General features: G+C 38.9%; 1 protein-coding gene across 2 annotated transcripts; it reads left to right on the forward strand.

The window, feature by feature from the left end:
- The first annotated feature begins 5,922 nt into the window (after positions 1-5,922).
- Positions 5,923-22,348, forward strand: WASHC3 (WASH complex subunit 3). 2 transcript variants are annotated; one of them, XM_075754657.1, is made up of 7 exons: positions 5,923-6,091; positions 7,779-7,877; positions 10,120-10,185; positions 11,602-11,730; positions 13,024-13,134; positions 17,126-17,190; positions 20,550-22,348. In XM_075754657.1, exons 1-7 carry the CDS (start codon positions 6,041-6,043, stop codon positions 20,632-20,634), a joined length of 606 nt encoding a protein of 201 aa, XP_075610772.1. In that variant the 5' UTR covers positions 5,923-6,040; the 3' UTR covers positions 20,635-22,348. The 2 variants fall into 2 exon arrangements, with proteins under 2 accessions (XP_075610772.1, XP_075610780.1); XM_075754665.1 differs by having other exon boundaries at positions 13,027-13,134.
- Positions 22,349-27,624: the final 5,276 nt, after the last annotated feature.

Raw genomic sequence — 27,624 nt, forward strand, 5'->3', positions numbered from 1 at the left:
ACCAATTAAGAACTGGGACAGCAGAAAGTGAGATTACAGTCACCTTTTAAAAATTTCGGGCTGCTTCTTCCTGTCATACTGATGGAATTTCCACTGCATTCAGCTTTCAGTTAACAGATATGAATTAGCCAGGCCCCACCTTCTTCTTGCTGCTGTGCGGTAGCTTGTGCGACAGATTTCTTTCATGGGACGCCTCCAGCTGCTCACTGCTGTTTGAACTTGCCCTATGTTCTGTCGAAATATCCCTATTCATTACAGGTGAGCATAGGTGAAATGTATTATTTGTGTTTTAAATTGTTATTTCCCTCCAGAAGGCTGGCTATGTGATGCAGAACCCATCTAAACGATGCACCAGCGTACAGGTGAAATTTTCACGGTGAGAATAAGCAGCCATGGTGTAGGGACCTTCACCAGTCTTCCCTTGTAATGCAGCAAGTGGACTACCTGTGTCTAATATGCTTCCTGCACTGAGCAGCAGTCTGGCTCATCCCTTCCCTGCCACCATCCCGGAGACCTTTCCCAGGGAGGTACAAATAAGTGGTGTTACTGTAAGACTCAGGTCTTTGGAGTCCATATAATGTAGAACTCTTCCATTTGCCAGATATGCACAAAGTGTTTGCCATGTGAACTCAGCTGACTGAGAGCCACAAAATAAGTTTTTCCTGTTTTAGCTTGGGCAGTAGAGAGTTAAAAGCAACTGGCTGAATATCTGCAACCAAAAGGAAATCCCAGCGTGTAGGAAACTAGAAAATGCTGGGATAGAACTTGTACAACTTACTAACTTTAAGATGGGTTTGGAAGACACTCCAGTCTCGACTGGTGTGTGCTTAAACTGCAAAATAGGCAGACTGGAGGATGTTTCAAGATACAGCACTTTGTTCATCTCGTATCCATAGTTTCGCCAGAGAGTACAGGCTTAATGGGAGGTTTAATTGGCTAGCAGACACAGCTAAACATCTTTGTGGGTCTGAGAGGAAGGATTGGACTGGGGCACTGCAATCCTGGATGCGTAGTGAAACTGAAACAGATTTATTTTTTTTTTTCTGTCCACTCTCAGAGCAAAGCTTTACATAGCACCTAGCTATGCAGGATATCACGCACTATACTCAGTACCCATATTGACAAAGGCAATTTGCGTTAGGTATTTGCAGGTGCATTTTGACTAAGATTTTTTTTTATTTTTTTAGAATTGCTCAAAACCCAAGGGGGCAGAGGGCAGAAATTCTTTTGTTCTGTCATTAATTCAGGAGCTAGGATGCTTGTTTTTAATACTCTATTTTTAAGGACTACTTAAAACTATTTACTAAGGATTGGAATGATCTTGCCAAGTTCACGGCTCTTCATATTACTTCTTTCCAGTATAAAATAGTTATTTAGAAAAAAAAAATTAGCAATGTTTTTAGCATGTTCCCCATGTTCTTCCGTACAGAACAGAATAATTAGTTGATTAATTATCTGATTATCTCTGATGTTGCCTTAGCACAGTACTTGGAAAATTGAAACTCAGAACCATTTTCAGAGAACGGCAAACCATCTATCATTTAATTTCTGGGGGTTTTTTTGTTTTTTTTAATGAACCTACATAAAACCTGACATTTGTATTTCTCAGCCTATTTAACTGCCAAGGGTTGAACCTTCTGTTTGCTAAATTTGTACATATTCTGACATACCTAAATTATTGAGGTAGACTTTTTCTTTTTAATTCAGTTGAGGGAAAAATCATTGAGGCAATATCAGTTTCATATAAAAAGCTTTGCCAGAATACCCTTTGCAAGCATGGATTTGGAAGACCCCATGGGAAATCAAAAAAATGTTAATCCACACTCTGACCTTTTCAGCTGGTCATTGGACCACCTTAGTAAAAACAACTGTTGCCCCTATGGAGGATCAGGTGACACCACGTCTGGAAATTTTTTTGGATCAGCTTTTTGTTTCTGTTTAACTTGCCTCTCAATTGTATAGCTATTTGAGTTCTGTGCTGATTCTAACAGAATATTGTGTCTTGGGACCTGTAAGAGTATATAAGAATACAAAATGCATAGGAACGTTGTAAGTTACAGTAGCACTTGCCAGGTTTTTCAGCTTGTGCTGTTTTGTTTTGCAATTGACAACAGGCTCTGATTTTGTGCAGTATAAAAATGTATGTAGCAGATCAGTTTCAGTGCTTTGAAACCCATGCTGTTGCCTTTACTTTTTAGTATATACTAATCACAAGACAAAATATTTTTTTACTAATGACAAGGACAAATCTTTGATCAGTTTTCTGTACACGCAGCTTTTGCACTCCAACTTAGCCTCAGCATCTCTAAGGATAACATCTTCAAAATACTAATCTTCATCTGAACTGCATTTCAGTAACAGTAACAGTCTTTAATCTTTCCTTCACTGAAAGGTGGAGCTACATGACTCTGTCTTTAAACGCCTGCATATATATACATATATATACACACATACATAGGGTATGAACTGCCAGCAGTTACATACTGCACAGTATTTATTCCTTAATTTGACATTATCATCCAGTATGGGTACAAAATACACTTTCAAAATGTCCACATTGTAAATCTGGATATTATCATTCAATTATTTTTTCATAAATCCTTCCATTGGGGCTTTAGTCATTAATAGTTCCAGTTTAACAAACCAGTTCAATTATAACATTTTTTGAAGAGGTTTTGGAAAAATTTGGATCATTTTCCTTTACTCTCTGTTTTTCACTTTTCATACCCTGCATTTCCTAATTCCAGCTGGGAGAAAAAGTGCTGTGTTGCACTTTTCTATGCAGTATTTTTGGCCAAATTAAAAGCAGGAAGTACCAGAAAGTTCACAGAAGAGCATATTCTTGTGAGATTTCTTGTTCAGCTTTACAGACCAAGAGATTCAGATAAGATTTGACTAAGTATTTACATTATTAAATTTCTGTGGCATTGCCTGGAAAACTTGTATTACGGACATCTTATGGTAAATGAGATTAATTCTTGAATATAACTTAGGGGTTTTTTTGAGGTAATTAAAGTGGCAAGATAATTCACTTAGATAATTAAAACAAACAGTTCCTTTGCCCAAGAGAAATTTGCACAGTTCCTATAAGCTAGATTTAACCTACTGAACTTTGTAGGCTAACCCTCTGTCCTTTGGGAGATGTGAGAAATTGCCAACTACATGTCATTGCTCCAAAACATAGTATGAAAAGCAGGTTGTGCAATAATTCAAACAGTATGGGCAAAAAGACTTTGCTATAGTATTTTAGTAAGAGAGTAATAAGGGTGCCTGTATGACAGCAGGCTAGTAATAAATCTGTTATGAAAGTAATAAATATAAAATCAAAGAAAAGCTGCTTCAGTACATAAATGAGAATTTTATGTAAACTTGAGTGACAGATCTAAGTGCTCTGTGTACAGCTAACAGGGATTCTGTATATGGGTTTCTAAAATGCTTAACTGAAATAATTTGGAAGTAAATTAAGAATGCTGTTAAATTTTAAACCAAAATTAGCATAGCACATTTGGCTTCTAATCTTCAAGGCATTAAAGTATTTAGTGCACTTTTATTCATCTCATCCCATGAGAAGCTTCCTACTGATAGCCTCAGACTATGCTAGGTTCTTAACTGCTCTAAATTTAGATAGTTTTTTTATTTAATGTAGCAGTATTTAGATGTAGCCATGAAGAATTTTCACCAAATACTTTTTCCACTACACTGTATTTGGATTCACTGCTGTAAACAAAGACTCCAAATCAGCCTGATTTGTCTTGCCTTCCAGTAGTACACAACCTTAGAATTTAAATGAAGTAAAGTTTTACTTAACAGGTTGAGCTGTTGGTAATCTTTTGTTCCAGTGTTATAACATAGCACACATCATCATTCTAGGATTTTTCATTACTTAGCATAGATTCTCCAAAACTTAGCCCAAACGTCAGAACTGGGAATTAAGTGTTCAGTTTGACATCCCATCCCTTTCCCAAAGGATAGATTCTTTTCTGAATTGATTATTCCCGGCTAACACAAGAATAAATTCTGAGAGTCAACGATAGTTTTCATGGAATAACCCAATAGATGCAATTTCCGTCTATTGTTCAAGTTGGGGGTTACTTACAAATGCAAGCGTGCATAATGGTCTGTCTGGGGCCATGTCTTTGGGGACATTTGTCATCTTTCATTCACAGTTCATCAGCCTGAGGGTTCGATGCATGATCCATATGCAACTGCTATTCCTGTGTCTCCACAGAGGCAACATGTCCTCAAATGTTTAATGACTTGTTCTTTAACGGCTTTGATCCCAATTGGTTTTCTGGCCCATCAGTCCCAGAGAACAGATGTCTTAGCTCATAGAAAGAAGGCCTGTTGAAGATGCAGAAACCAGATTATTTAATATTATACAAGATAGATACAAGATATTACACATCTCTGTTCAGCTCTCAATCTCTTGTACGTAACTGTGTATAACTGTACATATCCCATTCAAAATTTTATCAGCACAGATGATAGGCAGATTGGCAGTACCAGGAGATCAGGTCCCTTTCCTGAGCTTTCACTGTGTCTATCAGTTTCAGCCAGCAGAGCTTAATTAAGCACAACATAAAAGATCAGATGTATGTCCAACAAAGTATTTCTGTTGCTGTTCTCCTGAAATGTCATGGGTGACGTTGCATGAGGTAGCAGAGTTATCTGGGGTTTTTTGCTACTAAATCCAGCAAGGTCTTACTGTGTGACCCTGCTCACCAGACGTGTTCAACACACACTGTGGCTGATTTGATTCAACACGTGAATCAAGCAGAAAACAGGCCCTCCTCTAACGATAGTTCTCCACCAAGATGGCAGTTTGAACTGCCTCAAGGAAGGGATCGCCATGTGCTATAACTGACAAGTGGTAAAATGAGTACATGCAGCCATCAGTGGGGAGCGAGAGGGGAAACACATTCTGATGATGCAACCTGTGAAGAGTTCATATTGGGACCCCACTTCTAAATGGTCTGATCCGTCCTTTGAATCTGTCATAGAGAAAAATAATACAAGCAACCAGTTGAAGATAAAAACCCAAGCTGGTTATTTTCCAGTTAGGGAGTTCTTTCAGAGGAACATTTGCAAGCCTACAGGCTATTCTATCTTTTCCTGGAGCCTGGTACTCTGTGGTTCCTTGGCTGAAAAGGAACAGCCCTACTTACACCCTAAGCTTGAGAGTCAAGTGAAAGCAGTGATGGGTATTGTTGAACAAAACAAAAACGTTAGGCCACAGCTAGGTTTACCACAGCCCCCTTCTCCCTTTTGCATAAGCATTAAAGTACAGGAACCTTTCCTAATGTGCTTACAGCCATACTTTTGTCCTTCTCAGAAGATTCCAGGGTCCTTGAGTGCTCGTTATTTTTATTCTCCATGTTCAAAGCATGGCCCTTAACCACCCCAGTGATAAGAGCACAGAAGCAGTTTCATCGCTGGCTTGTCTCGTTATTACTTTGATGTCTGACCGCCAGGGAAGATGCTTTATCTTCACAACCTGCGTTATCGAGGGCCTCGCCCTGAGGCTGTGATGTCCACACTCGGGTGAGGCAATGTCATCTGAAGCGGGACCACGCTCGGGGCCCTCCTCGCCTCACCGGGGCCCGCCTCACCCTCTGTGGCGGGGACGATTGATGGAACAAACCATGCAAGTTTTAGGAAAAGCAGGGCATTTGTACTTCAGGAGCATCTAGCCACGATGGGTTGGTCTGCACCTTGCCCTGCCGTAGGGGCGAGTTACAAAGAGACGGGCAGAGGCCGGAGGAGGTGAGGAAGGATGTGCTCCGCGGGGCGACGGGCGCTCTGGCCGGCCTCCCTCCTGGCCCGCTCGCTCCCTCCCTGGGACTACACTCCCCATGATGCATTGCGTTGGGAGAGGAGACCGCGCATGCGCAGACCCATGAGCACGGCCTGGAGTGGAGGTTTTGTTTCCGGGCCGGGGTCACGAGGTCGTGTACGCAGCGCCTGGGGCTTCCGGGGTGCGGCGGGAGGCGGCCGGCGGGCGCGGGGCTGCTCTCCGTCCCGCGGCCTCGGCCCCGCGGGGATGGACGAGGACGGGCTGCCCATTGTGGGCTCCGGCATTGACCTCACCAAGGTACGGCCCGCGGTCGCCCGGGGGTCCGGAGCTGTCACGCTTCCTCCCCCGGCGGCGGCTGCGCTGGCCCTGGTGCTGGGCGAGCCCCGTCTGCCCCCCTCCCCTCTCTCCGCCGCCCGGCCCGGCCCAGCGGTCAGGCTCGCCCCTGAGCCCGGCCGCGGCCTCGCCGGAGACCCCTGGCGCCCTCGGCCAGCCGGGGTGCTCTGCTGCCGGGGCGAGGCGAGCTGCCTGCGGGGGGATGTGCTGGGGGCTGCCGAGGCGGTGCCGGCAGCGGCCGCTGCCCTCCCACAGCGGCCGGGTTCCCGCGGCCGGGCCGCAGGGGCACAGGGCGGTTCGTCTTGTCTTCGGCTCTGTCTCCCTCCGGCACTGCGGTATCAATGTTTTCCAATGGCGTTTTGCTATAAGTTCTGTCATAGCGTTGTATTTAAAGGCTAAGCCATCTCAGTATGAGAACTGTGAGGCAAATCCCGTGCTTATTCATGTCTTTTTATGATGCAAAAGCATTTTTTTAGCCTCGTTTCTCAAATATAGAGCATAAAGATTGGACAGTTGCAATTGCCCTAATGATCGTTCCGTCCTCTGTGCTACCTCATAAATTTCTGATAAGGTCCTAAGCACTGTTTGACAGTTTTGGAACCACAGAACTGAACTTCAGCAAACCCTGCCACACAGGTGCACAGACTGAAAATTTGGGATAGTAGCAACAGAAGTCTCGCAAAAAATCAGGATGATTTAGGATTGGCAAAGTGTAGTGAGTGGTTACATCGGCAAATGGAAGACCCAAAAAGAGGTGAAGAGCAGAGAGACACTATATTCACAAACTGTTGTTCAGTGCAGCTGAAGCTTGGCTGCAAATATTTCTCCTTCTAAATCCTTCACTTTAACCAATTATGATTCCATAGAGTAATTTCCTGTGTGAAGTTCAAGACTCAAACAGTTGTCCAAGGTAATTAACCATGAGGCACTATACATTTATACATAAACATTTGTGTGACTGTTCCCGATTCCAGTCTTGCACAACAGTTTTAATAAAAACACCAACTGTCTGTTACCTTATGAGTACCAGATGGGTTTTTTTTCACAAACATAATATTCTACCTTTTAGTCTGAAAAGTATGTGTGCATCGGATCTGACTTAGAGGAGTGACACTAAAATGTGGTAGTCTGGGCTTACAAATAAAAAAAAAGTATAGGTGCGCACTAAAGACTGAGACAGCAATTTCACTACTCTTTATTTTTTATTATGATGTTGGTTGTAACTGAGTATTTGTATGGATGACCAAGTTTTTTTTTCTTTCTTAAGCTTCAGAAGGAAAGATTCTGATTTCCTCTCTGGTTTTTGAAAAATTTAACACCGATTTTCAGGAATATTCACAATTTCCTCTAGAAGTGTTTTCTTAAATAAGATAACAGTCCTTCATTTATGTGGGTATTCTTGCCTTTCCTGTGTATCTTGCACATTTTCAACTGTGATGTTAGTACATTTTCAGTGAAAAGGGAACATGCATACATATATGTATTAAAAAACTGTTTATATATATATATATGCATTCATAGCAAGCACACTTAAGGCAGATCTCTAAAATATTTTTTTCTAAAGCATTTGTATTTTTTAACAGGTTTTTGAATTCAAATGTGAGAATTGACATCTACGTATAATCTAATTTTCTTACATTATTTAATGCAGGTTCCTGCTATTCAGCAGAAAAGAACTGTAGCATTTCTAAACCAGTTTGTGGTTCATACGGTGCAGTTTCTCAACCGCTTTTCTACTGTTTGTGAAGAGGTATGTTTATTATTTTCCCAGCTGTCAATTTATGCAATGAAAAAAATCCTAGAAATGAGAACCATTCACTTCAATATTTTGGATGCAATAATACTGGTAGCTTAAACAAAAAAATTTAGTCTGCTTTCTGTTCAAGTTTTCTCTTGAGTAAGTGCTTAAGACAGATTCTTTCCCCAAGATATTCACATGAACTGCTGATTATACCACACTTAATCCTGTTTCCTTAAACTTTTGCGTTTGGCACAGTCTTTGAACTTTTTGATACATGGAATTTGTTCTCAACAGCTCCATCTGTGGATATCATCTTGTTTTGGAAGAAGAATGCCATATTCCTATGGTGCTGAATCCATTTTGACAGTCAGCATCCCTCTCATCTGGTTTAGGATATTGCGTCAAAACTTGCTTTCACATTTTAGCACCTTTAATTTCAAAGGGTGATACACTAAGCTCTGAATGCTGATAATTTTGATGTGGGAAAAAAAAGACATTTTTAGCGAGTGATTAGTATGGAAAATGAAACAGTTAATTTTAGTATCTTGTAAAAAAGAGAAAAAAATATTTAGTGTTAATAAGTTTTTATGGTGACTTTAGTGTCAATAGAAATATACCAGACTGACAAGAGTAGAATTGTCTGCTGAACAGGACTTGAGTGCTTCCTTCCTTGTGAAAAGGTGTTTTCTATTGTGGCTTTGAGCTTAACCTTTTTGTCATTAGTGGATTTTTTGTTCGCTAGTTTATTCAACAAAGACTACTATACAGCCCTAGCCAGCAGGTCTAGGGCAGCACTCAAATCCAATTAAACTAAACCATGTAATCTGAGAAAAGAGCGAGACCTATAACAAGTATAAAATTTGGCTACCGCATCAACATATGGAGCTTCAGAGGGAAAAAAGTTATTTTTTTCTAGATTTTTAAACTTATTGTAACTTGATATGTGGGACAGTGTAACTGCTTGGTGATGCAGTTGTCAGTTGTCCAAAATTCAGTTGTCACATGATCTCAATATAATCTCTTACGTAGGCACTTTGGAAATCAGAACACATATTTAAAGCCATCCTGAGCACGCAGCAACGCTGTGAAATCTAGTAATAAAACAGTTATTAGTTAACCTAAACATGTTGTTACCCAAGAGACTAAATACTTTCTTTATAAACTCTTTGAAAGGAGGTATTTTTAATGTGAAAGGTCTCAGTGTAAATCAGCAGAAGCCCAGAAGTTCAAAATTAGGGCTGACACCATTCTTAACTCTAAATTTCTTGGCTCTTGTCTAGTCAAACTGACCCGTAAAGTTGTATAACTGTCTCTTGTACATCTTTCCTTCCCTTTCCCCAGCTACATGTAGGGCACATAGTTCCTTTCAATAGGAACTAACTCCTCTTCCTGAACAAAGAACCATCTGTAAACAAGTCAGTGCACTCTCCAAAAAGACTAACTCTTGTCAGTCTCCTTTTACTTTTTCTAGCATGTTGGCAGAACTGCCATTTTCTTAGGGTGTTAAAGTTCTGCTTCAGAGCCAGGCAGAATCTTGCCAACATGCCAGGAAGCTGTCAGTGATACGTATCTGCCAGCCGGCATGCTAGCCAACTTCACTTGGACAGGTCTGGTGAAGTATGGTAGTGATTAGTTAAAAAAGTGACAGTTCTTCTAGAATAATTTAGAGAAACTTAAGTTGTATTCTTTTTTTTTTTTTAAGTGTCAGAATTTGATTGAGGTGCACCTGGAGCATATAAAGCTTCTGGTTAGTTCCGTGTCACTGTGCATTTTGACTGTGTAGGACTTTCAATCACCTGCTGTATTCTTTATCAGATTTTTCTACTTTGTATTTGCCCTGTTACTTACACACACATCGCATCTTTTCATCTTCTACATTTGGAAAAAGCTTTGAAGAAAGATGTTTTGGTAACTGCAAGAGTACAATATGTCTACCATTATTCTCCAGTTGCCCAAAGTAATACCCTGTTTACTTTGGCTTTCTCCTAGTCTGTCTTCATTTCTGCCAGTCATTATCTGAGAAAACTAATTGTCTGGTAAAATTATTTAAAATTTGAACCAGTGTAACTGCTGTACTAAAAAGGGATGTCATCGCTTCATTTATTTCATAATGTTGTCATCTCATTTACACTCTACTCCGCCTTCAGCAGGTAGAAGACAGAAGTGATTTTATTCAGCTAGATGTGGACTGGTTTATATGTACAAGTGGCCTAGGGGAGTGTTTTCATCTGCTAATTGTTTTCTGTTCTAGAAATTGTCAGCGCTCTCTCTCCGTATCCAACAAATTGAAACAACACTCAATATTTTGGATGCAAAGGTTTGTATGTGTACAGACTTTGTCTTCTAACAGTGACAGCCTCCTAGATTACGTGAACTAGCTTCCCTTTCATACTCTGAATTGAGCAAATACTTTTTCATAATGATTTAAAAGAGCAAATACAAAATGCTTACATGGCAAGTTCTCTCTTTGCATGCCTTGCCACTTACATTGTGTAACATTTGAACATGCAGTTGATATGGAAGAGAGGAACCAACAGCACGTAGTGGAAATGTTGGTTTTGTCTCTGCTAAGTGTATTGAACAGGAAAGGAGCACTTAGATCTTGAAAGGGCAACCGAACTACATGGCAGCTTACTTGTCTTGATTTTATTGTAATGTTTGGTTTTAAAAAAAACGGAGGGAAGTTTTCCGGTATTAAAATTTGCAACTTCTGTTGCAGGGTTGCAGAACAAAATTGCATTTGCCCTGCAAACTCTTAATAAGAAATTTTTGCCCCCTTGGTAAAGCGAAAGTATCTTTGTAAATGTTACCTGACTGTAGGGATTTCAACTGATATAAGTAACTATATAGATACCTTGTAAACCTTTTGATACTGAAATGTGACCTGAATTGGATCTAAGGTAACAGAAATGCATCTCATGTATCTTCTTTAGCTAAAATGACAAAAGCATATAATCTACAGTCATTAATTTGCTAAAAATAAAATAATATAAAAAGCAAACAAACAAAAAAAATCACGCAGTGTACAGTTTTACCCAATCCTTCTTTCAGTAATGATGGAAGCAATTTCAGTTGGCTTTTCTGGGAGCAGGGGTAGGACATTTTGAAACCATTCATTAAGATCTTTGTGAAAAAAAACCCCTGTAATAGTACAAACAGTGCTTACTAACTCTTATTTATTTCAAAATATTTAGAAATTATCTGTATTGTTAATTTTTGCAGAATTCTTCATAATCACATTAAATAGAATTTCCTTCAAATAAATGTGCAGCATATTTAAAATCCACTCTCAGCATTTCCTTAAAAGAGTGAAAGATGTAGAAAATTGCAAAATCTGTAACCAGTGGCCCATCTGTTAGGTAATAGAGCTGTTCTTGTCATGATTTCTTTCACTGTAGAGGAAGTAGCAGAGAAGACATCACGGCTCTTGTGTGGTTGATAAGTGCAGTAGTAAAATGGTGGGAAGGTGTTGAAGCCTTTCCTGCACCACAACCCTGCATAACAGTGAAAGCTCCAATGGAGTGTTTTGGGGATTTTGTCATAGAAGCCACCTGAATAGAAAATTATTATTTTTTTGCTAATCAAAATGCAAAACTAGTGATAAAAAGTTACGATTTTACTAATGTGAAAGTTACTTGGGGAATATGTGGTAAAGCAGCATTCTGCAGATTTTATTGTACACGTAGACTTATGATATGCTCATTGCTTATTTGATGATGTTTTGTACATTCAGTTGTCCTCTATTCCTGGCCTAGAAGATGTCAAATTTGAAGTGTCCAGTGCAAATATGAATAGTGTTACAAATGGTCCTGTGGCACAAGCTACTACAGACCAACAGACAGCTGTATCACCTCAATCTGGAGTAAGTAATGAAGCAGAACTAACACATTGAAGGAATACACCTTTCCATGTAACGTTACTGGTCTCATTTGAAATAGGTGGAGGAAGCACCTGTAAAGATCTAAAACTACATTTTTCACTAACAAAACTGTTTTAACGAGTGACTTAAAACAAAAAAGGGTATCCTATTTCTTGAATATGTGACTTAAATAATTAGAACTAACTCAAATCTGCTGGTAAATGCCTGCTTCCTCTTCTTCAATCACGCTAAAGTATGAATGTGAATTACATCAGAGGACTGAGAAAGCCGTGAATGAAAATTAACATTCGAATCACATAATACCAACTCTTTTCTCTCTCCTTTAGAATGTGAGCTTTCAGCTCAAATTGGAGTTTCTGGCATACTTTATTTTAAAGAGGTTATTACAGTGATGTTTTCTATATATTATCATCTATGTACGGAAAATACCAAATTATTCTAAGTGATCAACATTAAGTAGCTGGAGTACTCTCCTGCCTTTCCCTGCCTGTTAAACATTGTAACTCTAATTTGCAGCCAGCAACATCGGAGACAGAATGGACAGTTAGCATTGCATGTTTCAGTCATATTAGGGAATGACTCCTGGTTATTTTGTTTTCTTTAAAATGTTCCTTCTCTCTGATATTACAGTAGGGACAGATATTTCTGAAAGGAGGTTTCCAATGCTACTTTCAAATGGTTAGTTTAATAGCAAATACAAGTATTCTGTTGTCCTTTAAATAGTACTATAGCTTCTTGTAATTGTTCTTTTCTTTTTTATTAATTACTCTCAAGGGTTCTTTGATTTCATTATGTTATCCTTTAGGTTAATGGTTTGTACTAGAAAGTATAGTTTAAAAGCTATATGATCTGTATGAAATATTTGTGGGGGAATCAAATAAATATTTTGAGGAAAAAAGGTGCTGGACCATAGATAGAATCCTTAAAAAATTATTTTTTATAAAGTGAGCATTTAAGTTAGTTATATTTTATTCATTAAATACAACAAACTTAACAGGGCTATTATAGGCTGATTTTTTTTCATGCATTGTGCAATAACTTAAAATTGTGACTAAAAGTAGAGTGTCACACTTGTAACAGTCAGTAATGAAAGAGCTGGGTTTTGTGTATTCATACATCTTGGAAATCTCTCATACTATGAGTGTAGATCAGAATCATCTAGATGTTAAGAGGAGTTGCTCTTTACCCTTAAATTACAAATTTTATGGATTGAAATCTTTCCACACTTCCATTCTGCATACCTAACCGTTAAAGCATTACCTTCTTTGTATACAGCAGAACAATGTACATGAAGAAGGGTTACAGAAAACGGAGGCAGTAACAGAAAACGTCAGAACTGTGGCCAAGGATCCAAGATATGCCAGATATCTCAAAATGGTACAAGTGGTAAGTCAGTTCTCTTACCATTCTTTAGGTACTCCCTAATTTTTGGGTGGAATGGCACACAGAGCTCTAAGGGAACATTAAGTGTCTGAAGATGTATATTGCATCAGTAATCTTTAAGCTAGGATAACGTCACAATATTTCTAGCACATCTTCTCTAATAAATGAGTTGATGGAATATATTCCCTCGGACTGCTTTAGGCAAGATCTTTCTGCAAAATTCTGCCAATATACTTGTGAACTGAAGGTGTGAAGATGTGTAAATGCAGAGTGATATTAGCTGGAGTCACAGAAGATGGCACTGAAAGTTGCATTCTGGCAGAATTGGTGTCATTCCCTACACACAGATATGGTTACAGTTTGGTTTTGCTGTAGGGTACAAAACACAGCTTTGCTAGTATAGCCCGGAGCAGGAGTATTTGATATTTCTGCAGGGTTCAAAATAGAGATAGAAGAATTGCTTCATTACTTGGTTCCACTTCAATTTCCTGTTATTCGTGATGCAGGTTTTGTTTACCTGTTTGTCTGTGGGCTGTTCTGCAGATAAATAGGAAATAAATGAATGTAATCTCAATATTTACAGGAGTGAAAACTAATAAAGTGGTGAAAAAGTGAATGGGAGACTGTTGGTGATGTTTTTAAGAGCTTTTTTTCACATCCACAAAATTAAAAATGAGATTGGAAACAAAAAAATCTGTCTTTATTTTCAAGCTGTCAGTGGAAATTTTCTTCAGAAATATATGTTATCGTTCTGGAAAATATGACTATGTCATAGTATTAGTAAAATGTTGCTTATGTTAAAATTAACTTCATGGTTTCACTCCCTCTTCAGAGCAATTATTATAATCGGTGTGCTTGGTACTTTGGATGATGTTCCATACCTTATTTTTCATTTGAATCACAAATTGGCACTTCATGGGTAGCTTTGCAAACCATTTGGAAAACCTAGCAGTGGGGTAGTAGCAGAGAGTAGAATGCTATGTTAGTGTGTTGATTTAATGCCAGGCTTCAAAGTGGATGTGAAAGTGCTGGATAGTCTAATTACTTTGACTTTTTTTTTGGTGACTGCTAGAGTGAGATCTCACTTTCCACATTTGTCCTTTGTACTGGCAGTTCCTGGTGACTCTTCTGCCAGTTGTAAACAGTGTGGTAGGAAAGTCAAACTAACATACTACAAATTAATGTGCGTTTTTGTATTTGCCAAACTTGTCTTCTCATCCAGTCAAGTATTTCAGTTAGTGTAATTTATTTGCCCAAATTAAGTTTCTAGCTGAAGATTTGCTTGAACTAATCAGTTATTTATTGCTCACAATATTTGTAGTATTTAAGAATTAGCACCATGAAGAGATATTTCTTTTACACTGAAGATAGCTGTTGAACCAACAAACTCATTTCAGTGGAGTGCAGTTCAGCATACTAAATTCAGATTTTTAAAAATATGCAACAATAATATTTAAGCAAACCCTACAAAAGCAATATCATACTTGCTACAATAAATATTCAGAACACTTCTATTGACAGTGTGAGAGGAGCAGTGTATGATTTCAGATAACCTTCATGTTTAAAGTACAAGTACTCTTACTTGATTCTAAACACCAAACATGACTACATAGATGCCAGGACACTGTCTGGCCTGATACAGATTGATCCTTTCTTTAAAGGACTGAAATAAAAAACAGACATGGAGAGTGCACTCATCTTCAGGAATTGCCAGCACTGGTGGTGTGTGACCTCTTCCTGCGCTATGGAGAGCCAAACTCGGTTTTGCAACAAGATTGCTACTTGCACTGTGGCTTCTCCGGACCTGCACGCTTCCTGCGCTGCAGGACCAGGCTGGGACTGGGGCTGGGGTACACTGTATGAATGTGTAGGGATTTGGATTATTTCAAATCTTAACTGGGCAGAAACAAATGTGATGGAAATTTAGTATTGGCTCTTATGTTAGGAAAGTACACCTGTGCCATTTCAGTGGACCCGTATGCTCTATGTAGTTACTGTTTAGATTTAAAATAGTTGTCACGTTTATTTTAGTAAGATTTAGGGTCACAGCAGGGTTTTAGGGTCACAATCAGGCTCTGGTTTTCCAGATTAAAACTTATGAAAGTATGAAAGATAAAGTAATTGTAATGCCCTAATTGTATTATAAACAGATATAGGTACAATCTTAATTGTTTTCCTTCAGGAAAAAAGTGCACTGTTAAAGGGCATTTTGATTCAATTTAAGATTAGTTTCATAAATCTGTGATACGTGAGGGTATTGAGAGTTTTCTTACATATTTTGATGCATATAATTTTGGAATAAAACACTTCTCCAAGCATCAACCTAAAACCAGTTTCCAATCCATTCTTAGAAGTTCATATACCAAGCTCCTTTTCATTGAGAGCAAATACGAATTCTGCTTTGCGTGGTCTGAGTCAATCTGGTTTTCACGTGGTTTGAATTGATGCGTAAGTACTTCATCAGTGACTTCTGAGCTGGGGAAAGGAACCCTAAAAGCTGTCAAGTGAGGGGAAAAAACATGAGATAGTACAAGATGGTGTATAGACACTCAGTCCTTGGTGTCCAAATCTATACTACAATAAGTGAGTATTTTAAACTGTCATGAAGTACTCAAATGCTTTCCCCTTTGTAGTGTACATCAGTTGCGAATTACTGAGAAATTCTTCTATTACAAGCTAATTCCTTGCAACTATTTGAGTCACATTTTTGGCACGATGCCTAGTAGACGCCTAAAACTACGTACCTGTCTGTGTGCTGTTCCGGAATCTTCAAGCAAAAGTTTTGATTGTGATTCTTACTCTGAAACTGCACAAGGAAAACAGAGTAGGAGAGCTAGCTTAGTTCTCACTTTGCCAGGTTAGCAACTGCAACTGTCACTAGTACCACGTGCTTCTTTGGAACGTTAGTCATGGCTGCCCTTTATTTTATCACTATTTTACTTACTTTGGACAACAGATACTTGTCCTGTGCCAGAAGAATCCTACACTACTTTTCGTTTAGGTTGTGAGGCCTCTCCTGACTTCCCTAGACCACCAGTGGCTTTGTCTCTTGGAAATCAGAAATTGTATCCTCTTTTTTTTTATTATTTTATTTTATTTTTTTCCCCTCCTATCTTGGCACGCAGTGGTCCAGATGGTGTTTCTGATGGTTTGCAACAGGGGATGGCAAAGCAACAACTTGTCTTTGAGCAACTCTAGTGGAAACATAGGAGCAGTTTGTTGGAATGTATCTCGTAAGACGACGTGGGTCAAAGTGTTCTTGGGTATGCGATCCAAGATGAGGGGATGTTTAGGTGTTGCAGAATAAATAAAGTGCAGAAGCTGTGGAAGGACTTGCAGTGAAAGGAAGGAATTTTTTTTAACACGTACATAGTTGGCTAAGATCTGTCCACAAGTCATAGAAGATTCAAGCCTGACTGTACAAGCACTTGTATTCAGAGGAATCTCTTTTAAATTGTGCTTCTGTTCTCGTGTCCTGTTTGCCTTTTTCTGCATGCTTTTTAAAGACTTTTCCAATTTTTAGCACTGCCTTAAGGTATCCTTCCTGAGCTGTAGCAGATGCACTTTCCTGGTTTTCCTCCCTCTTTGGCTATACCTTCAGCATGTGCGAGGAGTCTTCATCTTTCTAGCACAACTGTTCTGTGCCGTCTGTGCTACTTTGTGCTTTCTTCATGTTCTCATCCATACACATAACTTCAGCTTCCTGGTTTTGTCTGCACGAATTGCAAATATATCTGTCCATCCCTGATTCTCTCCCTGCAACTTTCTCTAGATGTTTTGCCATAAATATAAGGATTAAAAGGGCCTTTGATCTCAGTTATTTCTCGCTTCTAGGTTCAAACTGATGGCAAATGAGATGATTATCATTCCATGCTCTTGTTCAACAAGTGACATATGTAAATTTGTATGAAAGTGTAGCCTAAAAGAACCCGTGGAATTTAGTTCGTCTGTTTGTGTCCAGTAGTTTCATATTATTCTTCCTCCTCCTACACAGGGTGTTCCTGTAATGGCAATACGAAACAAAATGATTTCTGAAGGGCTAAATCCAGATCTTCTCGAGTAAGTAATTTGTAACTTTCAGTAGGGTGGAATTCAACCACGTGTTCAAAAAACTTGGAAAGTAATGCGCTTAGGAAAGCTTGTTGATGGTATTGTGAATCTAAATTATCAGCATTAAAACAGGTTTTGAAGTCTTCCGTGAAAAGGGTTTTCAGTATTTTATAGGTCTGAAGAGGGCCATCAGTACCAAAGGAGGAGGGATGCATTCTCAAGTACGAGCTGTCTTTTCAGAATTGACTAGTCCAAGGCAAGGCCCAGGAAATACAGAGACCGGAACATAAATGGGTAGGTGCTGCACCTTCCCAAACAGAAAGTTGAAGGACTTTACCATTCAGACTTGAAAGGAAATGGGAGGGCTTCTTCCAAGCCAAGCAGAGGTGGTGCAGTTCAAGGAAAAGGATATAACAATGCCAAGGTAACATTTGACAATGTGCATTTAGCGATGAAGAATCAAATAATACATTAGTAGCCATTTTCGCTGTACTGTTTAGAGTATGAGGTTTTTCCCAGATATTTTCTTCCAATGTTTCAATAACAAAATGTTAGCATTGTAGAGTAACAAGAACAAACTCTCTATTATTTTGCCGGATACATGACGGACAGCACAGTTGTTTCGAGATTCCCTCAGTAGATGGAGTTTACAACTGCACTTCAACAATGACAGTGTAAATTGAAGTCAGCAATTTGAAATTGTGACTGTTGATTGAGCTAACCTGATGTGAAGACTACTAAGAATAGACAGTCATTTTCAAAGCTACTTGTGTGGCCATAAGCATGAATTTTAGGCTTATTTTACACTTGACATGTAATTTAGTTTTAGTGTACTATTTCACAGGATTTGTTAAACTGATGACAATACTAATTTTTTTTCTTACATTATAGCCACTAAACTGTTTGAAACACTTTGGCATCCTCTTCAGAAACTGTCAATGTATTAGAAAGTCCACTTTGCCTTTCCAGGGAAGTCTTTTTACATTTTGGAAAGACTTATTCTTAAACTAGTGACTTGTTCAGTAGAATAAATAAAAATATAGGAAAACTGAAGTATTGACCTATGATGAGTCACTTTATCTCCCAGCTACTTCCTGGTGTCTAAATAAGCCTAAATTAGTTAATCCTCATTTGATGTTTTTACTGATCGAATGAGAAATAAGAAAACACAAGTAAGAACCTGTGCAAGTCTGAAACATGCAAACATGATTTTACTGTATGTGCGTTAAATGTGTTGTATTTCTTACTCTGTGTTTCTGGTCTATACCTTTCCGTAAATGCTGCTGTTTCTTCATGTTTGGCTGGATTTTTATAGTAGATAAAAATAAGATAATAGGTTAAAACTTCAAAAGCTTTTTTGAAAAAGTACCTGCTTGTGGATCATCTGTTTTGGGTTAAGACAGAAGCGTTATTACTGTGGATTGGGGCTCACAGAATATGTTTGGTGTTTGGTCTCAAAGTCCACTTTCAAAGATTCTGCGCAACAGTAATGCTTAGGCAGATTTTCTTTAAAATGTTTTTGGTTTGAAAACTGTATAGCAAATCCACCTGGTTAAAGAAAGCTAACGATTTGGCAAGGTGCATAATACATAATATTTTAAGGAGTCAGGGGTGACCTTTCTTTTAATTATTTTGCTTTCTTGTCTCAATATCGTAGACTTTTTTTTTAATATGTATCTTACCGTTCACACCACATTTCTTGGGTCTTCAGGTTCCTTAGGCCTGCTCACTCAGTCATAGTGAAAATTAGGAAAATGTACATACTGCAGTATGCTCAGTCACTTACTGCAGACTCTCTCAGCTGCTTACCAGTGACTGAGCGTGTTTTTTTTTGTGGCTGCAGAGATGCTAATTGTAATAATACAGAGTTGTTCATACTCTCTTCCTTCAGCTGTTCTACTTCTGTTATCCTTCTCAACTTTTTACAGAGTTTGAAAACTGCCTACTCTATCAAGCTCCCAATTTATCTATTTTTAACTGTTTTTTACCCTTCCCGTCTTGCCTGTCTACAATTCCAGGAGAGTTTGTCCTGCCCTCGTGAACTAAAGGAATTCATTGCCATCTTCCTTTCCTTACTAGAGGAGAGTTTTTGCTCTGCTCTCTCCAGATCACATGTCCTTGCACAGCTTTTCTGTTTTGTCATTACCACGGCAACAAGGAATAATATTGTGAAGTGGTATTTGTATGAGAAAGCAAACGTTTTCTTAATTTATTTTGGAGGTGTGCACGGGGGAGGGAGAAGGCTCTCTTATGGTTCTTTAATGCACTTCTCAGTTTTGCACCCAGAATGTTTAGAAACACTTTAAAGATACCTTAGGGATTTCCAACAGAGAAATTATAATAAACAGAACTAAAGTTGGAAAAGGAATTCTGTAGCATGTCACACAGGGGTATCCCCAAGATAAATAACAACGGGATGAATAACACAATTGTCAGCTTAGTTTAAAATGTAATCTTTTATCAAAGAGAGCAGTTAACTATCATACAGGAAGCTAGTTTCTGTGAAGATCATTCTTCCCCTTCCTCAAGTATAATTGCATGTCTATTTTCTACCTTGGTTTCAGAATTTACCAGGCTGAGTCTTGCTTGTATTGTCAAACTCATTACATACTCAGCAGGGAGACTCCAGGGAGAGCCAGCATCTTCAGTCAGTAGTGTTAGGCTTTAGATGGCTTCCTTCTCTCTCCTTCATTCCTAATAGATCGCGGAGCAAATGTTTTGACACAATGTTAAGATCCATCTTAAATATTCCCTTCAAAACTAAATACAAGAGATCTGATCATTTATAGTCAATAAAAATCCCATGGCTGCTCTTGCATGTCAAATTTAACCCAGTGTTCTAGCCAAATTCCACTCTGAGTAATTCTTTTTTGCTTCTCTAAATTATCCCTACAGTTTTAGTTGGATACAATATTGCTCATTTCCTGTCTTATTTTTTTTCATGTACTATTTACACTGCTTGATGGTGTACAGCATGTTCCTTTCAGCCTTAATACCTCTGAAGATGAAAAAAATAAATTGAATTAATCAGTATTGCCTGCTTTCAACACTTTCTACAAGTGTTTGCCACTTCTTAGTGATCAAAGGTGTGCATTCAAACCGATAACCTCAAAGGTGTGCATTCAAACTGATGTCTGCAGTTTTGATGGCCAGTGAGTTACAGTTTCTAGGGTTTATCTTTCAGTTGTAAGTGAAGCAAGACCAATAAGGTGTGAGATTGTAAACCATAAACAGTTAATGTGTTAAATGTTGTGCATATAGAGTGCATGCAATTGTAGTGAAAGGACATGAGCATTGCGTGCGGAGTCACTTGTGTTCTCAGCCATCTTCAGGGATTTACCACTTGGAATGTTTTTTGTTGCCTGCAGGACCCCAGATGCCCCTGTGCCTGCCTGGGGAGATGATGGGAAAGCAGAAGACAGTTCTGATAGTGAATCTTCATTTAGTGACTGAAGAGGCTGATTTCGGCCTTCGGAAACCTCTGTGAAGTGCTAATGTGTTTGGAGCTGTAGCAGACTATGGTTTTGCGTGGGTCACATGGGTGATTTATCCGACAGCATTTTTAAGAACTAAAATCCTCTGTGTTCTCTCCCCGAAAGTTTGAACAAGCAGCGTGTTTCAACCTGAACCTTTCCACCATGAAAACTGGTAGTGAGATCCTTGCAATTCTTATGCTGCATCATTTCAGATTCCTTTCTGATTCTTCTGAAATTACTTTGTAAAGCTCTAAAAATTCCACGCCTCTAAGCCTCCAGGTGTCTAAGACTGCATTCTAGTTATTATTGGATATTCTATGTAACACTTTTAACCTAAGTTGCCTTCTTTCTGTCCCATATCATACAGATAAAGTAACTTTTCAAAATGAAATTGTTAAATTGTAATCTGATGAACTGTATTTTTTTTCTAATATACTACATTCTGAAGTGACACAACAAGAATTGCATGGAAGTCAGCTATCTTATGGTGATTGCAAATTAGTGATACTCTGTTTTGAGAGAAACTAAAATAGAAGTGAAAAATATATTAAAGCCCAATATGAATCTGTTTTCAAAGTATATACTGATACTCAATTTCACATTAGAGTCTGTACAAAGTAGTTAATGAAATTCCTGCTCTGTAGAAGAGTTCATTTATCAAGTTCAGGTTACAGTGGTGTAGAAAGCTACAAACATTGCAAGACTGGTTGAAAACAACATTGTGAAAGAAGCAAGTGACTGGGAGATTATTAATGGAATACCAGATTCTCACCACTTGCTCACTGTCACATGGGTCGGTAGAAACCACTTTCTGGCTGCTGTTGGGCTTATTTGAAAGGAGCTGTGGCTGAGCAGTTTGCATGGGATCAAAGCAATCATCTCCAAATTGGTGCCCTTGCTGATAAATTCAGCAAAGAAGTCAAAATTCAGTTCGTATAATGAAAAAACTACCTTGCTACCTCTTGAGGTGTGCATTGGGGAAAACTATGAAGAAATCCACTTGGAGCCTGACTGGCCCTGAAGGCTTCCCTCCAAAGTGCTTAATCTACTGCATGAGTCAAAAATGACATTTTGTGAAAGAATCTTCTTTAATATAATTTGTTCCACATGAAATTCTTAACAATCTATTTGAATTCCCCAGATTATTATGATTATACCAGAATGCTGTGGGCCAGGCAATCATTCACTTTCTGTTATTTCACATTCTTCCTGAGACCAAGAAAAGACTAAAACTGAAGCTCTGAGTATATAAATTTGTTAGCTTTTATGACCGAGTCATTATCTTCTCTCTTAGTTATTTATGCCACTTCAGTATGTTAGCTGCTTTTTTTTTTTTTATAACTTAAGCATGGCTCCCATTTGAATCTAGCAGACATATTTAAGCTCTTCATAACCTGTAAATCAGAGTAATACCTGAATTCATATGAAAGCATATATGCACTAGCAAATGTCTAGAGATGGCATTTCAATGATGAGTTAATTACTATTGAACACTTAAACGAAAATATTCAATAGTTAACACTTGGTAAAACCTGACAAATATTAACATGTTAGCAATAAGTATTTCAAAAGTAGATGTTATAATGTTATTTCAGAAAGCATATATTAAAACACTGGTGACTTCTTGAAATCTATATTTGAAAACTCATTGAAGCAATCTGTATAATTAAAGCTATGTTTTGTAAATCAAAGTTGTGGTTCTATTTTATTCCCATACGTTGTTTTGAACATGATGAGAATTCTCCTAGAGTCTCTGTAATACATGTTTCTCCAAAACTATTTATGCTGAATGTGCGTCAGTCTGCTACCTGAAGGGGAGAGTTTTGAAAATAGGGGACTGGAGTTTAACCTAAGCCATGTTAGCACTCTGACCAGAGGAGAACTGGACATCCCAGAGCTGCCACGCTAACAGGAAAATGTAAGGAAGACCAAAATTGATGAGAACTGTATGTTCGATACTCTTGAACTGATATTAACGTATGTGTGGAAGTAGCATGAGTTAGAGTTGACTTGAGACATAGTAGTTAATTTTTTTTTTAAAGAAATAAAACACATTTAAGGAGGTATGACTGCCATTTATCATTTTGAAGAAGCTTTTTGTGTAAAGTAATTTGAGTCTGAAGAAACTCAAATGGATTGTCTTTTACACCCCTACAGATGTATTTTTATGTGAAGTGGAAAAGAAAGCCTCTAGCTTACTGGCACTTGTTATAATGAGGGATAATTAATTGGTAACTATATATACATATGTCACAGAGCAACAATTTCATTAGCAGGCATGCTGAATTTAATTGCTTAAGACTTGGGGGTTTTTTTCAGGGTAGCTGTTTACTTTGGAATAGTGCAATCTTGGTAGGCTTGCAGAAATGTTAAGAAAAATCTTGCCACTTTGTCTCCTCTCCCATTGAAGTGGTGGCAAACTGCACAGTAAAAATCCAAGTGTCTGAACTGTGAGGATCCAGTGAGAAACCGATAAAACCTTCCGTTTGCCTTCAGTGCATCAGCAGCCATGGTGCTGCCACTGCCTGCGGAACCTCTGACCACATTAAGCCCCTCTGTTCCTGCCAGTCTCATCTGCTGAACGCATCCCTGTACTCTTCAGTTGTAGCCAAGTTCAAGCTGAGATGTTTCAGTGTAGAACACATGCTGACACAAGAACCTATTAAGTATGGGAAGGTTGGTTTGAGACTGAATTATGTCAGCTGTGCTAGTCCTCCTTGATCTACAGCAGTTTTCTAGTGAGATGGTGCTAACCCAGAAAGTTGGAAAGCCCTTAACCGCAAGCTAAATACTATAAGCAGAGAATATTCCAACTTGCTCATTATTTGCCAGCTATTTTGGAATAGAAAATGGAGGGAGTATTTCAGCTTGGCTGCATAGTAATCAGATATACATAGTACTTTCAAGGGAAGAAGTCCATTTTTAAGTTACTTTTATTTTTAAAAAGCTTCCAACAGCAATGAACTTTAAAAGATGCAAGTATACATTGAGAGGTGCCAGTCATACACATCTAATATACTCACATTGTACATGGAATTAAAATAATCATCCAGGGGAATATTACAATTTGTAGGCATGAGAGCTACTTCTGCTTGTTGTTGGAATAACTGTTGAATGCATCTGTTAATACTAATTAGGTACTATTAGTAAATTCTGTACTCAGTGTTTAAACAAACTTTTTTTTCTTTACCCCATCACCATCTTTCTCATTTTGCAGGTGAACTGGAATGCAGAATGTATAAAGGCCAGTTTCTTAAAGATATTACAGGCTTTTTAAATGCATGTAGGTGCCTTAAGACTGGATGCATATCTGTATTTATGTAAGTGAAACCTCAAACAACTGTCAAAGGCAAAACCAACATCTAGACATGATAATAACTTTATACTGAAGTCCTAGTTTAGCACTTGTAATCATTAATCTCTTCCCTCTCAACTCTCCTGTTCAGCTACATTTGAAAAGAAAATTGATGCTTCTTTTTCCAAGCTGGGTCTCTTCCTCTCTCTTGTTTCTTTTCCCAGTGTGTGTTATTTACACCAGTGATTAAGTGTATAGTTTGACATTCTGTGAAAAGAGAGGCGTAAGAAGCTATAGCCTGTACTTGGCAAAAGAGAGTATCACTGAGATCAGCATTTGAGTTGCGTGTGAGCAGGTCGATTTTGCTTTCCGTGATGTTATGTGGCAAGAAACTAAAGTTCATCACAGTCTTAAGCTTTCTGGGAATCCAGTTTTATCCCTGAAAAGCTGATGCAAGGTTACAGCTGTTACAATGGATTTGTCTGCAAAAGGGAACACGCGTTTTCCTACTCTTCAAAAAATTTGGCAACCTGTTCTCCGAGACGACTGCAGGTCAAACGCCTGCACTAGTGCCCTGAGCGTTATTCTCCTGATACTTCATGCGATGGTGTCTCCATTCAGACCGCTTTGCAGGCAAGACCGGATCCGCCACATTAGCTCAGGCCCGTGGCTCGCTTAGTCCTGCTGTTCTGCCTCTGATAAAAACCGATAATTGAGCAGAAGGCGTGGGGAGTGCCGCGGTGCTCCGGCAGTCCCTTTTCCTGCCGCCGGGATTTTACTCCAGCTGTGAGCAGAGATTGATGTTCAGTGCTAAATTACACGTTTGTTAGTGCTTCCAAAAACTTTTGCATTAACTTGGGAAACTCTGGATATTTCTGCCTTGTGTTTGACTCTCTAATTTTGCTAATACAATATTGCTTGAAGGGAGTTCCATGGGCTAGCTCATTGTGAGGGAAACTGAGCAGAAAACTAAAATAACATAGCCCATGCCATACAGAAAACAAATCACAGAAACAAGCTTAGCAGAGGGTGTGTCTCCACATACTCATTTTGAGGAAACAAGTTTAAATGGCTATAAATTAAAATGCAGGTCATTGGGTGAGGACAATGCAGCATGAAACACTCAGGGGGGGGTTTTGTGTGTTTTTTTGAAGTTAAGTCAGAGTCTCGACCTTAAACAAGTGGATTATTTTCTGATTCAGCGTATTTCCAATTTTCAGGTAAATGGGTGGAAAGGAAAATTCTGATCATTGACTTTGCAGACAGTTGATTATTTTTGCATCAGACTTCATAACTGGTACCCTCCGCCTGAAGGAATGAAATGGGAAATAGTACTATTCTCTGATTTAGGAAATACACTTTTTGCTTATCAAGCTCTTGTATGTTCTAGCATATGAGCTTGTACTTGAAAGCTGTCTACTCTGTCTGAGGACATGATGTTCCCTGTACACTAGAAATCCCTTTTTGTGCTTCATTATTGACTTCTGTCCTGGTCTGTGGAATCAGAAGTTGTAGGAAAGTGGATGCTAGCCTTTGGGAGGCTTGGGACCAATCTGTTACTGGAAAGAGCACGCATCGAAGTGCTGAAAAGTACGGGTCAGAAGAAGGGGATCTGGGAGTAATTTGTTATATTTATATGAGCAGTTCTTTTTATAGGTGATTATCATCAACTGTTCAATAAACCTTACAATTTATGTTACTTGTAGTGGTGAGAACTTGAGTACACTTGAATTACCCTGCTGTGAAGAATTGGACAGTGGAAAAAACTTGTAAGGCCCATTTTAAATGATAACTCTCCTAAGAATTGTGATTATCCTTTTTGCTTTCAACCAAACGATTTCTAGCGTTCAGCTGACTCCATGCTCCCAAAAGATTCCATAATCCTTGTGTGATTTCTTGTAGCACAGTTTACACTGTTTTTTTCAGGGGCATGGGGAATCCTTCCCCAGTGAGAGAGAAGCTGTTTGCAATCAACATCTTACGGTGTTAATTTCTCTACACCACTTCCCAACACCTCTTTGAAAAGGAATACTTCTGCGTGCAGAGGTAATCCTTCTATTTTCAGGATCCAGTTCACCTACCTTTAAAGTAGAGTAGAAGTAGGGAGGGGGATGAACAGAGAAAACAAGGAGTGTCTTTTTCTCAGTTGCTTCATCATTTGCTTTTTCCCCAGTGCAGCACTTTTAGGGAACTGCCAAATAATAACAATGGAGGTTTTTTCCAAGAAACCTTGAACAACATTGTCTTGTTTGCCCAGCATGATGCCTGGCATCACCAAAAGCAAAGGGTGAAATAGGCGGCAGCCAGTATTATTGTCATAATGGATTAGGTGAAAAATGGTTCATAACGCTTTATCATGTGTTTTTTGTGGTTTAGGGAACTGATGTCAAAAGCTTGCCTGCCTGCACAAAAGCATGTATCGAGAAGACAGTTTCCAAGCAGCTGAATGCAGTTAAAATATCATGGAGGGGGGTGATTGTTAGTATTTTTCTTACTGTAACTTCTCTTTGCCTCTGACTCGGCTTTCATGTCTGCCTCCTCTTCTATCGTTCTTCCAGCCTCCTGGCACCCTTGCTCTTCAAACATTGTTGAGTTTCAAACTAAACCATAGTTTAAAACCATGCAAGTCTCTCTTTTGAGCTCTTCCATTTTATAGGATGACTCTGTGATAGCTTCTGCATAGTATTTTAATTATGGAAAGTGTTTCAGCCTGATTTACTGTGAAAACACCATCACTTTGTACATGTGTCTGTCCTTAGTTTTCCTCAACTTTCAGAACCTATTGCCTTGTTTCAGTCACACTTTGGTAGGGGAGAGAGGAAGACATGTCTAAAATTGGAGTCCCTCTGGATTTGATGAAAATGCATGGGTAAAAGGGAGAGATAACGTAATAGCATTTGAGCTGAAGAAAGGCTGCATCCCTGGCTGAAGCCTTCTTACACCTGAAGTGATCGATGCCGGAAAGCATTGTTACGAAGTACCCGTTTGCACTTTTCCCCTAAGGTTAGGCCCTCTTCTCAGCCAGGAGCCCTTAGACCTCTCTAGTTACAGCCCAAACTCAATTCTATGGTTGTCCCATGGATTTTCTTTGTTCAGGCAATGGCTCAGTCGGCACAACATGGATACACTGCCAGTGAGATTATAACCAGCGGCAAGCAGTCTGCCCAGCAGCTAGAATCTGAGGTTCACTATGCAGGGTTTCCATTGTCTCCAACAGATTTTTATGAGCGCTAAGGCCATGGTCTGTAGACCTGCTATAGGAAATGTACACGTAGAGCTTGCATCTTAGCACTCAAAGCCAGTCAGGCACATGCTCGAGCTCCCTAGGACATCAAATTCTGTTCATTTCCCTGAACTTCTTGCTGTAAGTATACAGTTACCAGAAAACATTTCAAAATGTGACCAGCTTGGATGAAGAGACATGCCACGCTTTTGTGGTGACTGAAGCTTTGGCAGAGAGGACAGGAACAACAGGACAGTTCTCTTTGGGCATTATTTATATTGTGCTCACAAGTGGACCACGCTGTGCCAGTGTTGTGTAAGGCAGTCCTCAGAAAATGAGGTAGGAGTACAAACTTTCCTTTTACCATATAAACAGAATGGGTTGCATAACTGAACTTGTCTTTCTCCTATTCTGGATGTTTTTCCCATTTTAATAATTGTGTCTATATC

Source organism: Balearica regulorum, chromosome 1, assembly GCF_011004875.1.
Source record: "Balearica regulorum gibbericeps isolate bBalReg1 chromosome 1, bBalReg1.pri, whole genome shotgun sequence".
Taxonomy (NCBI): domain Eukaryota; kingdom Metazoa; phylum Chordata; class Aves; order Gruiformes; family Gruidae; genus Balearica; species Balearica regulorum.

Excerpts from the sequence above, each read along its gene's own strand:
- WASHC3 (XM_075754657.1), top strand. The coding sequence starts at position 6,041 with ATGGACGAGGACGGGCTGCCCATTGTGGGCTCCGGCATTGACCTCACC. Across the intron at positions 7,878-10,119 it reads TTTCTACTGTTTGTGAAGAG|AAATTGTCAGCGCTCTCTCT; the intron begins GTATGTTTATTA and ends TTTCTGTTCTAG. Across the intron at positions 17,191-20,549 it reads CTAAATCCAGATCTTCTCGA|GACCCCAGATGCCCCTGTGC; the intron begins GTAAGTAATTTG and ends TGTTGCCTGCAG.